General features: G+C 36.1%; 1 protein-coding gene across 2 annotated transcripts in view; it reads right to left on the bottom strand.

Annotated features, from left to right (window-relative positions):
* The window catches only part of MAP3K5 (mitogen-activated protein kinase kinase kinase 5), a 203437-nt gene that overhangs the window by 129286 nt on the left and 58931 nt on the right, over positions 1-15220 (bottom strand). For both annotated transcript variants that reach the window (XM_019420474.2, XM_019420475.2), the window contains exon 2: positions 8743-8882. In XM_019420474.2, the coding sequence (XP_019276019.2) occupies positions 8743-8882 (140 nt within the window). The remainder of the gene's footprint in view (positions 1-8742; positions 8883-15220) is intronic.

The following is a 15220-nucleotide window of genomic DNA, read 5'->3' as shown; positions in this document are numbered from 1 at the left end:
GTCACTGTTTAAAAAAATCATAGGATCTGTTGAATTCTTATTAACTATTGTTTATGTTTTGCAAAGGCTAAATGGATATAAATTGTTCTCTTGAAGGAGACAGAGTTTACTCACAGTTTATGATGTAATGTTAAATGAGGCATCAACTCTAAAGAAGAAAAGTACTATGTGTGCATTGTAACTCAGTACAAATAAAGAGCAAACAAGACCTCACAAGGTAGCTACCTACTCAGGGAGACAAGTGAACGTTTAATCTGTACTGAACCCACTGAAGGAAAAAAAAGGAGGACATGAAATAAATTTAAGACACAACTGCTATGTTTCACATCACTGCATGGAAATTCCTCATCTAAACTGCTTAGAAATAAGATGGCAAAATAAACTCCAAATCCTTCCCAATGAAATGTTTTGAGGATGTATTACTTCCCTACAACTTCATACTTGTCTTAGGCTTTCTGGTTTGCACACCCCCTGGCTGTACCAGAAACACCCCAAATTGTTTTTTTTCCCATTTTCCAGTACCCTTTGATAACCAGATAGGGAAAGAAAACAGAAGAGACAATCTAGTCTGGGTCTCTTTGCAAGGGAAGACAAAGGCAACTTTTGATAGCTATTTGGGACAATACAACTTTGAAGAGGTCATTTTAAGGATAAATAAATGGAGCATCTCCAAAACTGGAAAGTGTGCCTAGAATTTAGGTAATCGCAGCCGGGGGAAGGAAGTGGGAGCAGCTGGTCTGGGGTTGCCAAGTTCAATTGATTCAGGCTGGGAAAAGCAGAACTAGCAAGCAGGACCTCAGCTTCCTGAAAGAAAAGGAGCAGGCTGGGAGTTCCTGGCTGGAGAGAATGTGGTCCCCAGCTGGTGACCTCTGGGTCTTCCCTTCTGATCCCGCTTCCTGTCCAAGGGGAAGTAGGCAAGGGTTCCACCCAAGTTGGGTAAAGGAGGGTTATTTCTTATACTCCCTAGCTCCATCCTCTTACCTAAGTTCAACACTTCAAAACACGACGAGACTAGGAAATATCAAATGGGCTGTTGTGAACATCCCGGGCCTCACCAAGAGGGTAGGATTCAACTTTACTCTTCAGCATGCTGCAAAAATAAAGCTGTACCAGCTCAGGAAGAACACTCCAACACAGGTGTCACAGAACTGGCCCATCTTTAAAGTTAGGAAACTAATTACGTTAGTGCTTCCATGTTAGGCTTGCATCAAAGCTCATGTTAAAAAAAAAAAAAAGCTCAACAATCTAACAAGAATCCAGAAAATCATATTTTTATAGGACATGAAATCTGTGTGCAGACTTAGAAATATACGTGATGATAAGTCAGACAAGATGGAGTTTGCCCTTCTCTGACACTTACTGTGTGTGCCTTTAAGTCACTGTATCTCTCTGGGTTTATTTCTCATCTGTAAAGAAAGTATCTTTCATCTGCCTAATCTATGTAGAAAGTACCGAACTTGTCTATCTCGGATTGTTTTTCAAGAATAATTGAAATAAGCTCATAAAAGTATGTTAAGCATTTTAAAGACATACATAGTTTGAGTATTAATATTATCAACACAAACAACCCCAACTCAATTCCTATTTTACCAGATCTAGACATATTTTATACCTTACTGTTTTGTGAGCAGGGGTGAGAACATATCCTTCTCTTCACATGAACAGCTGTCGATTAAATCAACCTGTACCAAAAGTCAGGTTAAATTATAACAAAGCTGGAAAGTAATCCCAAAAGAAATTTTGACTCTCCTCTCATCCCTCTAAATTTTATTTTATGTTAAATAAATATGTCTTTGTGGGAGGACTCTACTATAAGTAGAGATGTCTTTGAATGTGGCTGGGATGTTGAGGAGCGACATTCTACACATAAAGGATTTGAAACAGCTTTTTTTAAAATATTAAAATGATAATTTTATAATCCAAAGTATTAAAAAAAATCTGTGAATCCAGCTAATATAAGTAAATTCCTGAATACATATATAAATGGGAGAAAATGGACAAACCTCCAGTGCAGAAGTCCAAGTAATTTATGTACATGCTCTGATTGAAGAAAGTAGAGCATAATTCTTCACTCCTTTTATTTTATTTTTTATTTTTTTAATCATTTACATCCAAATTGGTTAGCATCTAGTGCAACAATGATTTCAGGAGTAGATTCCTTTACCCATTTAGCTCATCCCCCCCCCCCACAACCCCTCCAGCAACCCTCAGTTTGTTCTCCATATTTATGAGTCTCTTCTATTCTGTTCCCCTCCCTGTTTTTATATTATTTTTGTTTCCCTTCCCTTATGTTCATCTGTTTTGTCTCTTAAAGTCCTCATATGAGTGAAGTCATATGATTTTTGTCTTTCTCTGACTGAAACAGCTTTTTAACACAAACTTCTCCTTATAATGTATTGCCATTACAATTAACTTCCTCTTCTTTGACACCAGCTATTTGTCTCAGCAACACCTAACTGGAACAAATTACTCAAATACAGGTATTTCTTATTAAAAAAAAAAAAAACCTCTATTGTTATGTAGCTACAGGCATAATGAATTTCTGTACAGTAGATTACATTTTTTGCATAAATTTCAGTAAAAATTTCAAGGATGCATTCTACAAGGACCTAAATAGGATAATGGGTTTGTGTGCCACATAGATCAGCTTGCACAGCAAGAATCACTTATTTATAATGAACAAAAGGGAACAGAATTCAGGCAAGCCTTGCCCCATCTGGGTGGGAGTCAGGAGGCTTTCAGACTCGGATCTTCAGTGTGCAGAGTATTCCTTCTTGCTGTTTACATATTCAGACTCATGGGCCTACGATGGAAGTCTCTACAAATGAAGAAAATATCTGGTGCCAACTCAGTGATATGATGACATTTTCCACTCGCAGTGTAGGATAGACTTCTTTCTCTCTTTGACAAAAATGGTAATTAGACACTAGAAAGAGTGGGTGTGGGTGGGGAGGTAAAGGAGGAATTAGATAGGAAAACAAAGGCGTACTCTATCCAGTATACAGGTAACTCCTCAGTAGATGTAAGATTGCTAATTGACATGAAAGAAAACTGGATTCTCCAATCTCAGGCCCTTTCCAAAAACTCAGGGATGGATTCTACACCTGGGAAATCAACTCATGCTAAATAAATCATTCATCTAGTTTGTCTGATCTTCAGAGAAAATCTTGATAAAGAGGTGCTCACATGTATTACTCGTCTGCTCCTCCCCCAAGTTACCTTTTTTCCGTCCCAATTTGGTGGGGAATGATTATAGCTCAGATAAAAGGTAGACCCTTCCTATAAGTAAAATAGAGAACACGACTGTTTCCTCTCTCAACAGAAAGAAAAATCTGTCCATGAAACAATATGAAGGTTTGTGACGCTATGTTGAACCAGGGAGAGTAGAGAGTGCCATGGCTTACAAATCAATGGTTGGTTATCAAGTAAGCAAGATACTTGAATCCAATAAAAATTCACTGTTAAACTAAAAAAAATAAATAAATAAACCATTGGAAAAATATAAATTTTAATTTCATACACAACTCAAAATCTAAAAGTAGATTCCTCTGAGTAATTAACTTTGGTAAGGGAGGTTAAGACTTTAAGAAGAGGAACTGGCAGTGTAAGAGGGGGAAAAAATGTACAGGTTTAAGAACACAGTGGAACCTGAGTAGATTCACCAGATCCAAGTAAAAATTCAATTTAAGTTCGAGGTATTTGTACCAAAAATGACCCTCATATCTTCACCAATTGACTAGAAGTTGGCAGAATCACTGAAATTGACAACAAGAATATCGCTGCTCTTTTCAAAACTATAACAATTTGCTTTAAGTGGAAATGAGTAAGTATCAGAAAAACATAATATCCAGTTTCTCACAATAAGCTCTAAAGGAGATTGGGTCCCTCTATACCTGCAAGATAAAAGATCATCAGTACCACAGAGCTGTCTGAATGAGAAACTATGATAGTTGTCAACGTTCATCATGTCAGAATTTCCTTCCTTTTCAAGACTTGAATAATATTCCATTTTGTGTATATCCCACATTTTATTTTATCCATTCATCTCTTAATGGATATTTAAGTTACTTCTACCTTTTGGTTACTGTGAATAATGCTGCCAGGGACATGGGTGAACAAATATCTCCATGAGATCCTGCTTTCAAGTCTTTTGGATATTTTGTCCAGGAGTGAAATTGTTGGATCATATGGTAATTCGATTTTTATTTTTTATTTATTTACTTTTTAAAGGTTAATTTATTTTTGAGAAAGAGAGAGAAGGAGTGGGGGACAGCACGAGCGGGGTAGGGGCAGAGAGGGAGGGAGACTGAGGATCTGAAGCTGGTACTGCACTAACAGCAGAGAGCCCGATGCCGGGCTCGAACTCACCAACCCTGTGAGATCATGACCCGAGCTGAAGTCAAACGCTCAACCGACTGAGCCACCCAGGTGCTCCTGGTAATTCTATTTTTAATTTTGTGAGGAACTGTGTATTGTTAAAATGAAATAACTTTTCAAGCAATGATTAAAAAGAAAAATATAACTAAATTTCTTGAAAAGGGAATAATCTCACATAATCATTACTTTTCCACATAAGCTGTGTCACTACTAACTGATGTGCATTTCAATCTCTAGAGAAACATTTATTCCGTAATAGATAACATGGGAATAAAGCCTATCTTAGTGCAGAAAGAAAGGTCCAAATGCCTCTGAGCCTTTTTAATCACAGTTAGAATGCAAGCAGAAAGAAATTAAACACTATTTGGGGATTTAAATGCCAAAATATATGTAAATTATCCGGAAAGATACAAAGTACCGCAAACTTCTTCCTTAAGAAAATGATTGTGAGATATTTCAACTATAAAAAAAGCATAGAAATTATCACACACTCATGTATATACCACCTAGACTTAGAAATCAAAAATTGCAGATAAATGTGAAGACTCTTGTCTTTCCCCCCAGTCCTATTCTATTCCTATCTCCCAAAGAGACAACTATTCTGAATTTGTTGTTTGTAATTCCCATGTGCACATCTATCCTTCAAAACGCAAAGACGTATGAAAGCACTGCCTTGCACGTGATTAGATTTTGTATGGATGGTATCATACCGCACACACGCTTCTGTGATTTGTTTTTTTTTCTCTCCACACCGTTTCTGAGATATATTGATAGTGACACATAAGACTCTAGTTAATTCATTTGAGTGCTCTAGAATATTCCACTGAATGACTCTACCAGAAGGTATTTATTCATTCCCTTGTTGATAGGTATTTACCAATTCTCTGGGGAGAGGGGTTATTACAAACAATGGTCATATAACATTCTTGATTAGTCCCCTTCTGCATGCCAGAGACTCTTTTTACAGTACACATCCAGAGACAGAGTTGCTGAGCTTCTGTGGTATGCTCATCTGATAATACCTAGGTGTTGCCAAATTGCTCTTTGGAAGTAGTGCCAATATACCCTCCCACCAGCAGTGCCCATCTCCTACTCTCCACAGCCTTGTGGTGGGCACTATAAGGGCTTCTAATTGTTGACTATCTGATGGTATGCAGGGGTATTTCCTTGTTTTGTTTTGCTTTGTTTTTATAAGCAGCACTGTTTAAAGTGAGTGGGGAGTGGCTTGCAGGGAAGAGAGGGAGCTGAAGAAAGGAAAAGGGGAATGAATCTCAAGAATTAGAGCTGAGAGCAGTTCCAAAAAGGACTTTCTGCCGATAGAAGAAATGGCTCATTAGAACAATTTCCACACTCTATACAACAGCCCTTTGTTTCCTTCAAGTCCTTTCTGATGTCAGATGCATTTTGTGGGTCTGTCCCACGGCTCATTGGTTAGGCGTGTCCAGGCTTACTCCTCCATTCTGCTGAGAGACCCCAAGTGGAGGTCTGATCATTTCTGTAATACATGAAATTAATCTGGAAAGAACTGTTACAGCCATTTCTTATTTTCAAGCAAGTGTTAAGTCTTAGCATAGAGTCTCATTAACACGCACGTAAGAAGTTATCGTGATATTTATTTAAAGAAAACAGTGAAGATTGTGTTGTTAAAATGCTAAGGGAAAAAACTATCAACTTCTCTTTCTCAAAGTGCAATGATCTCTTTCTGAAAAAAAATTAAATATTTCATTCATTCTTACTACAGTAAGACAGTACTTGCGATTTCAAATGTATACAAATCTTATTGCAAGTATATGATTTGATTAGATCCTCAACATCCTTTCATATGGAAACCCAGACACAGATATCAAGTATTTTTATGTTCCTATCAATTATTTTTTAGGAGCCTAAACTTAAATTTTTTTTCCTATGATTTTGCTGCCAAAGAGAAACTGCTCTCTTCAACAAAGAGCAGTAGATGAAATAAAACTGGTGCAGCTGTACTTTCTAGATATCCAAAGAATCAATGTACGTGAGGCTCGATATGTGACCAGAATAGCATTCTCGTTCTGTCTGTGCCCTGTGAAAACAGAGAGATGGTTCATTTTTATTTTATTTGGCTAATCTATACATAATATATTTTTACAGTATATTTTACAGTAACTCCTGTTCTGCCTTATTTCACAGATGTTTTCTTTTCTGTTGGTAGAAGGCAGGGATAACGCCTATAATGAACTACAATGGAAATTAATAAAATTAAACACACACACACACACACACACACACACACACACACACACACACACACACTTTTTTCTCAGTAGCAGAGGACCAGAAAAATTTCTAGGGCTCAGAGGAAATTGTTAGACTGAAAAAAATTACTTTCTGTCCCAGAGAACTTGGTCCTTTGCAACCAGACACTAATTTGGACCAGGAACAAGTTAAACAAACAAACAAACAAACAAAAAGTGGCAAAAGCTTAAGCTAGTGGAAGGAGTAAGAGAAAAGACAGGATGGCTGTTGTACGGAACAATTCAGGGGGCAGACATAATTGATGGGTTTTCTCAATGAACACACCTAACAGGAAAGTCAGATATCCTTCTAACTAGAAGAAACTGCAATGAAGTTTAGGGGTTAGGAGGGTGGGCTTCGGAGTTAGGCAGATGATTGAAATTATTTGAGTCTCAGTTTGCAATTCTATAAAATAATGGTATGACAGCACATAATATACCCCACAGGGATGTTTTTAGAATTAAATGTGAAAATGTATGTGGGTGAAACACACAGTAAGTGCTCAGTTACAAGCAGCTATTAGGTACAAGATAAATGAGTATATTTTAGATAGATTAGCCTGTTTAAAGAACTATTGTATTCAAGTACCAATAACACTTCTAAACAAAGGCTGGCAAAAACCAATGAAATCAATTTATTTGTTCCATAAACATTTCTGATGAGCTTCAACTCTTTCTCTCAAATGTCATTTTAATTCATTTTTTAAAAAATTTCCCCAGGAAAGAATAGTCATAAATGAAATCACAAAATAACCATAGGGCAAGAATAAAAGTAGGGTGAAGTGAAAAATGTCTAACACAACACTGCCTGCTTAGAATACTTAATGTAAATAAAATAAAGTAATGCAATAAAAATAAAAAATAAATAAAATAATTTCATTCCTTTGTTGACTACTGATATGTTATAAATGGTAGTAAATCAAAATGTTTAATTAAAATACACCACCACAAAACTTTATGATGCATTAATTAGAGGGGTAAATCTAAGGTAAAATAAAGTAGGGGTAGCTTAAAGAATTTCTCTGGGTAAAAAAAAAAAAAAAAAACAGATTCAAACAGAGTAGGGGCAAATCTCTAAGGACTATTGCAGAATATTCTGTAAAGGGATAGCCTATCAATGGCCAGCACAATGCCTGGCCTTCAGTAAATGTATATTTGCTAAATGAAACTACAGATTTTCAAAAAAGTCATACAAGCTTTAGATATTCAGATAAAAGCAAAATACGACTTTTTTTTTTTTTCATGGGTGTGGGGTTAGAGATCTTCATATAGCAATTACTAAACGGTTGGAAATATGGCTCTGGGTTTTAGGTCTCCATGTTCCCAGCTTGGCTTTGATTTGAAAACTGGAAGATACAGATAAGAATAAGTTGCATGAAGCTGGCTGGAAGTTTCACAAAGGAAATGGATGATATCAGACTCAGCACGCATTTCACAGAATTGTTAGATGCTTTTCAAAGAATCACACGGTGTAAAATCACTTGGCCTTGCAGAAGCATTTTAGACAATCTTTTTGGATGGAAGAAATACCTTCCTATCATTATGCCCCTATAATGGAGAGAATGATATGCTGAGTTTTGTAGACAAATATAGTAGGTTTTTATTTCTCCTTTCCCTAAGTTGTTGAGTTACTGAAATCATCTCCCAGGGAAGAGGATAGCAGTTTTCTGGTGATATTTGGAGAATTTCTCTTCCCGAGTACTTTCAGTAGAAAGCGTATTTCTAGGTGGAGACAGGGTGTGCCCAGTGAAACCCTCAATGGTGACACAGCATAAGGCTTGACCATACTTCATGCCATCTCCATTTCCTTCTCCAGTGGACTGGACGACTTCCTAGGAATGCAGTCTCCCCAGCCGCAACTCTAACTGCAGTTCAGAACTCAACACAACCATTTTTCTACGTGTCATCGAATTTCTTCTCCACTGAATTCTAGATAAACCTCAAAGCTTCACTAGGAACTGCTGTGTAATTGTTAGACTGACAAAAACAACCTTTCACAAACATAAGCTACTTAAGGAGTTTTGGATGTCAGAGAGACCGAGAGGGATCCCTAAAACTCCAGTGCCTACAGTAAACATGGAGTAAACAAGTCAGGTACCTTCAGTGACTGCAGAGAGTCTGAATTATTATCACAGTAGAGGATGATGTTGTTGGCCATGCTGAAGCTTTCTCTGACCCCGAGGTGGTAAAACAACGATGGCTGTCGGAAGGCGTCACTCATCTCCACCACAGCGATATCTGCAAACACAAAACAAAGCCCCCCAAAGATGACACCTAAATAATGCCCGGTAAGCACAGTTTGATTTCAACAACTTAGTATTCAAAGAGGAAATGAGGAGATGATAGGGATTTTCCCTCCTCACTTACTACTGAATTTTGAATTTGTAGTTCTACCTGGAAGTGGTTTTAGAAAATGCAGCAAACCTGCATTTTTTTTTTTTTAAACACAAAGGAGATCATATAATTACTGGAAACTAAGCAAAGTCTGCCAACGGTGGGCTGCTGGGGCTACTTCTCTCTATGAAATTTCAACTTTAAAACAAGTAAACTCAGGTTCCAGAAGCAGATCCGCAGGAAACTGCCTTAAGTGATGAATGTAAAATAAGACTTAAAAAAGCAAATAGGTAAGGGGCACCTGGGTGGCTCAGTAGGTTAAGCCTTGGACTCCTGATTTCAGCTCAGGTTATGATCTCACTGTTCATGAGACTGATCCCCACATCTGGCTTTGTGCTGACAGTATGGAATCTGCTTGGGATTCTCTCTCTCCCTCTGCCAGGCTCATATGTGCTCCCTCTCTTTCTCTCAAAATAAATAAATAAATATTAAAAAAATCAAATAGGTAAGATTATGAATTAATCCAGAGCTGTATTTTATAACTAATTATTTATTGTTATCAATATCCAGCAAGTCCCCAGCAAGTATAATCAAGAAAAAAAAAGAAAGCAAAGATACAGAAAATTATGACTAAGAAGGATAATATAACCAGATACAAATTCTACCAAAGCTCAGAGAAGACTAACACCAAGATAAGTATAAGCCTGACACCAAAATTTGATAATAATGTCCAAAAAATGAAATATAGATTAGTTTCAAACTTATTTTGTATATGGACAAAAATATGAAAAAAAAAACGAAGAAAATGCACCAAGCATTACAGTATAAGAAAACTAGATCACGGGTTTACAATTTATTTTGGGAATGCAAGGATGGCTCAATGGAAAAAAAAAATTATCAGCATCTCCACAGGTGTTCCAAGTGCATAATTAAAATCCAAAACCCATTTCTCATTAAAAATAATTGCAAGCCAAAAATAGAAGTGCATGCCTTTAACATGAAAATGATATATATTCACAACTGCCAACTTTGTTTATAGGTATTCCCAGGAAAATCAGGAAAAAGACAAGGCAGCCAATTATTCCCACCACTAGTTGGCTTTCTGAAAATCCCAGATAATGCAATAAGATTTCACAAAGAGATATAATATTATAAAATAAAATACACAATTATCATTACTTGGAGATGTTTTGGCTATCAAACCAAAAAAAAAAATCTCAATAGAATCAACTAAATAACTATTATAAGCTATAAGATAATTTAATAAGGTGTTGAGATGCAAAATCATCATGATAACCAAGAGCTCCCTTTGTAATCATAACTAGTAATATTTGGAAAATATAATGGTGAAACAAATCCTAATCACGCTTAAAATGAAAATGTTAACATACCTTGTGACAAATTTAACAGATGTTGCTAACTTGTTAAAAATATTTGCAATATATGAGAGATGAAAGGTTAATATCACTATAAATCATCTCTTATTGTTCAATTTAGAATAAGCAACCATAAAGACATCACAATAGAAAATTAGGCTATGGATACAGGCAGGCAAATTCACAAAAGAATAACTAAAATGGCAAAGAAATACACAAATAATATTCTGTACCTCACTATGAATAAGTGCACATTAGGCAAACTGTAAAATGCCACTTTTTTTTGTCTAACAAGTGGTCAAAAATATTAAAGAGTGCCAATGAAGATGCAGAGAAATGATACTCATATGCCAAGGAGAAGTTTAAACTTCCCGGGAGACTTAAATACTTAAAATTATTTACACTTTTTGATCGAATACCTCCATTCCTAAGAATTTACTCCAAGAAAATTCCTATAAATGTGGCAGGTTTACTTGTAAGGATGTCCACGGAATTTTTTTTTTTTTGCAATAAAATGGAAAACACCATTAATAGGAAAATAGGTATGTGGGTAAGTAGATACATAGGTAGATTCAAATAGTGGCTTATTATGCAACCATTGAAAGCTACATTTTTGAATCGCTATATTGTACACCTGAAACTAAATATAACACTGTATGTTAACTACACTGGAATTAAAATAAAAAATTAAAAAAACAATATTGTATAAGAATATTTAGCAACAGAGGTAAGCTCAAGCTATAGTAAGTAAAAAAAAGTATTAAATATAATACTTTATAATGTATACATTATATGTGAATATAGGCATGTGAATAAAAAAAATGTCTGGAAAGTTGTACACCAAAATAACAGCTGCGTATTGCGATTGTGCATTATTTTTTCTTCTTTATTCCTTCTATATATTTTTTACAGTTTTTCTTACGAACATTGATTACTTTTAAAATTTAAAAACCTACCAAAACACAAGAAAAACAATACTGAAAACCTGTGTGACTGAACGTAAAACTGAACCGCAGCACAAAAAAATAATGCAGACTCTTAAGCTGTTTGATGCAATCGACCTTGTCTAATGAACGTGAGATTAGAATTCACATTCTGTGGAGGAGAAATAAATCAGATCAAACGGAGGCTGAAGACAGAGAGGATTTAGTGAGGTTATGAAAGAGGCAGCCAGGTCACAGGAGCTTCAAAAGATTTTTTTTCAAGGCTAAAATGACTTACGGGCTCTTTAATACAAATAAAGAGTTTTCTTTTGGGGTCCTTCACATTTCTACATCAAAAATCAACACATGAGAAAATGAGTCACTGCATCCCACCTACACGCCCCATCTGCCTCCTGCACCCACACTGTTTCCTCCTCCCACAGATGCCAGCCACTCGCAGTCAGTCGCAGGGCTCTAAAATCAAGAGACAGCGTAACATGGGGCTGAAAGAAACCGAATGAAGCAGTGGCTGATGAAAAACAAACGAGAGATGTGCAAAGAAAAATACTAGCTAAGTTAAAGCAGTCACAAGAAGAAGGGAGATGGGTTATTTCCAGAGAACTGCCTCCTGGGACTTGATGCTAAAATAAAATAGAAACACTGCAGAAGGCTTTTAGATTAAGAGTGAAACTAGATATTCAAAATAAATGGTACAGGCAAAATGGAGCATACTCATCAGGTCTGAATGTCTAAGCAGGAACAGATACATTTTTTTGGATGCTGTATAGAACATTAAAAATGCTAGTTTGTATAATTTTAATACACTGAATAGAGTACAACTCAGAAAAAGAGGCACTTTTTTCTACTTCAGGTCCAGATGACTGATATATTTATGTTCTTTTCTAAATTTATTTTTTCATTTCCATGGAGTAAAATGTACTCTTCTTTCTTCTCTGATGAAGTGATCAGAGCCTGTGCCCCATTTTCTTAAATTGTTGAATTTGTTTTCTTCTTGTTGAGGTTTGTGGGTTCTTTATATTATCTGCATATTTTTCCTTTGTCAGACAATGGGATTTGCAAATATTTTCTCCCAGTTTGTGACTTGTCTTTCCAGGCTGTTGACAGGATTTTCTTTTTTTTTTTTTAAACAATTTAACGTTTTTTTATTTTTATTTTTGAGACAGGGAGAGACAGAGCATGAACAGGGGAGGGTCAGAGAGAGGGAGACACAGAATCCGAAACAGGCTCCAGTCTCTGAGCTGTCAGCACAGAGCCCGACGCGGGGCTCGAACTCACAGACCACAAGATCATGACCTGAGCCAAAGTCAGCCGCTCAACCGACTGAGCCACCCAGGCGCCCCTGTTGACAGGATTTTCAAAGAGCAGAAATTTCTAACGGTAAGTCCAATTTATCAATTTTTTTCTTCTATGGATTGTGCTTTAGGTGTGGTATCTTGCCTAACCCAAAGTCACAAAAGTTTTCTCCCATGTTTTCTTCTAGAAATTTTGTAGCTTTACATTTTACATTCTGATCTATGATCCATGTTAAGTTAATTTTTGTCAATGACATGGGATATGGGTCAAGATTCATATTTGTTGTAAAGACTCTCCTTTCTCAGGCGAACTGCCTCTGCTTCTTTGTCAAACACTAAATGGCTACATTTGTGTGGGTCTGTTGTTGGGTTTTCTGTTCTATCTTTTGCCAACACTACACTGTTCTGATACTTGGGGCTTTATGGTAGGTATTAAAATCAACTATGAGCCTTCCAACTCTATTCTTCTGTTTTCAAAATTGTTTTAGCTAATTTAGTTGTTCTATTTGCTTTCCTGTGTAAGTTTCCTGTGTAATTGGTAGCTGAGAGCTATCAGTTGATAACTACACACACAAAAAAATTCCTCCTGAGATTCTGACTGATATTGTGTTGGATCTACAGATAGATCACTTTGGGGGGAACTGACATCTTCATACATGGAGTCTTTCCATGCATGAATATAGTGTATCTCTCTATTTATTTAGGTCTTCTTTGATTTCTTTCCTAAGTATTTTGTAATTTTCTTTTTTATTTTAATTTCTTAAAATACAATTTATTGTCAAGTTGGCTAACATATGGTGTATACAGTGTGCTCTTGGTTTTGGGGGTAGATTCCGTGATTCACTGCTTACATACAACACCCAGTGCTCATCCCGACAAGTGCCATCCTCGATGTCCATCAATAGACAGTTCCTACATGTATTCTGTTAGATTTATACCTAAGTGTTTCATTTTTTTTGGTGCTATTATAGATGATGTTCTTTCAAATTTCAAATCCTAGTTTTTCATAGCTAGTATGTAAAAATACAGTTGACTTTTGTATATTGACCTTCTATCCTGAGACTTTGCTAAACTCACTTACTAGTTCCAGGAGCTTTTTTTTTATTTGCACACGTTCTGGGATTTTCTACATGGATAATCATGTCATTTGAAACTAGAAATGGTTTTATGTCTTCCTTTCTAATCTGTATGTCTTTTATGGTTTGGGGTTTTTGTTGTTGCATGCTTTGTTTTGCCTGGTTACACTGGCTGAGGCTTCCAGTAACACAGGATTTTTAAAAATAGTAACATTTCATTATTTAACAAAAATATCATCTTATGACTATCTTCTCAAAAGCAGTAAAATAGGTGAAAATTATCTTCCTTGTGAGGTGATCTTAAATCATGTCTAAAACGCAAAAAAAAAAGATGTAATTATAATAAACACCTGTTACTCCACAATTCTTAAAACTCACTTCTATGAGTTGCAGTTTACCCACTTTATTTCACAAACATGTATTTATAATTATTATGTGCCAGGCACTAGTTGCTTATCAAAAATTAACTCAATCTTCATAAAACCCCTTTTTGGAGGCAATATTATTATCATTACTTTAGGACACTGAGGCAGGGAATGTATAAATAATCTGCCCATCATCAGCTAGGAAGTGATGGCACCCTGCCATCCTTGGAAGGATTCAAACTCAAGCAATCTAGGGGTGCCTGGGTGGCTCAGTTGGTTGAGCAACCAACTCTTAATTTTGGTTCAGGTCATGATCTCAGTCATGAGATCGAGAGTCTCACGTTGGGCTCTGTACTGAGTGTGAATGAAGCCAGCTTGAGATTATAGCTCTTGCTCTCTCTCTCTCTCTCTCTGCCCCTCCCTACTCACACTCTCTCTAAAATTAAAGACAAAAAACAAGCAGGCTAGCTGGAGAGTCCATGCTCCTAGTTCTTCACTGAGCCACACCCTACACTTACAGGTTATAGAGGTTCTCAAGATCAGAACATAAATTTAGAGATGCAAAAAAGATTTGAGGACCAAAGCGTATATTCCTTTCATATGTTTCATGACCAAATGCACTTAATAATTTTCTGATTGAGTTTCTGTAGTAATATTGTGAGTAAAACTGCTATACTTAAAAACTAAAGTTTAAATACTTAAAAATTAAGTCTGTTTAAAAATATAGACAAAGGTACAAAAATCTCTTACATTTTTAGCTAAAGTGCCATGTCTTTGCTTTCCTCCAATTGTGTTAATGTTAAATGGAGCACAAAATTAGATTTACCCAGGGTTTATTAAAGCATAATAAATTTTTAGGGCAATAACATAAAACTGTTGTGCCTAATTGCATTTTGGTCATTAAATGGCAGTGGTTCATGGTCTGTGTTACTTTTTTTTTATTTAATTTTTCCTTCATAATACCCTATCTGTTAGTTAAATATCTCACATGAGCCTCTGTTGCTTGTAAAAAGCAGAGTTGAAGCAAAACATTAATGTTCAGTTACTTCTTATCTATTCAATGTTTTCCTTCCACATTAGATCACTGATGACAAGGCAAGAGCCCAGTAGTGATTTGGCTTGTAGTCTGGTCTACAAGATACTCCGAAACTCCATTATCAATGGAAACTTCCCAAGTTATCACACAGAA

This window comes from Panthera pardus, unplaced genomic scaffold (genome assembly GCF_024362965.1).
Source record: "Panthera pardus isolate Hobbes unplaced genomic scaffold, ASM2436296v1 HiC_scaffold_17, whole genome shotgun sequence".
NCBI lineage: Eukaryota > Metazoa > Chordata > Mammalia > Carnivora > Felidae > Panthera > Panthera pardus.
The sequence above is the reverse complement of the archived record's forward strand: the minus strand, read 5'-3'. Positions and strand labels throughout refer to the sequence as shown.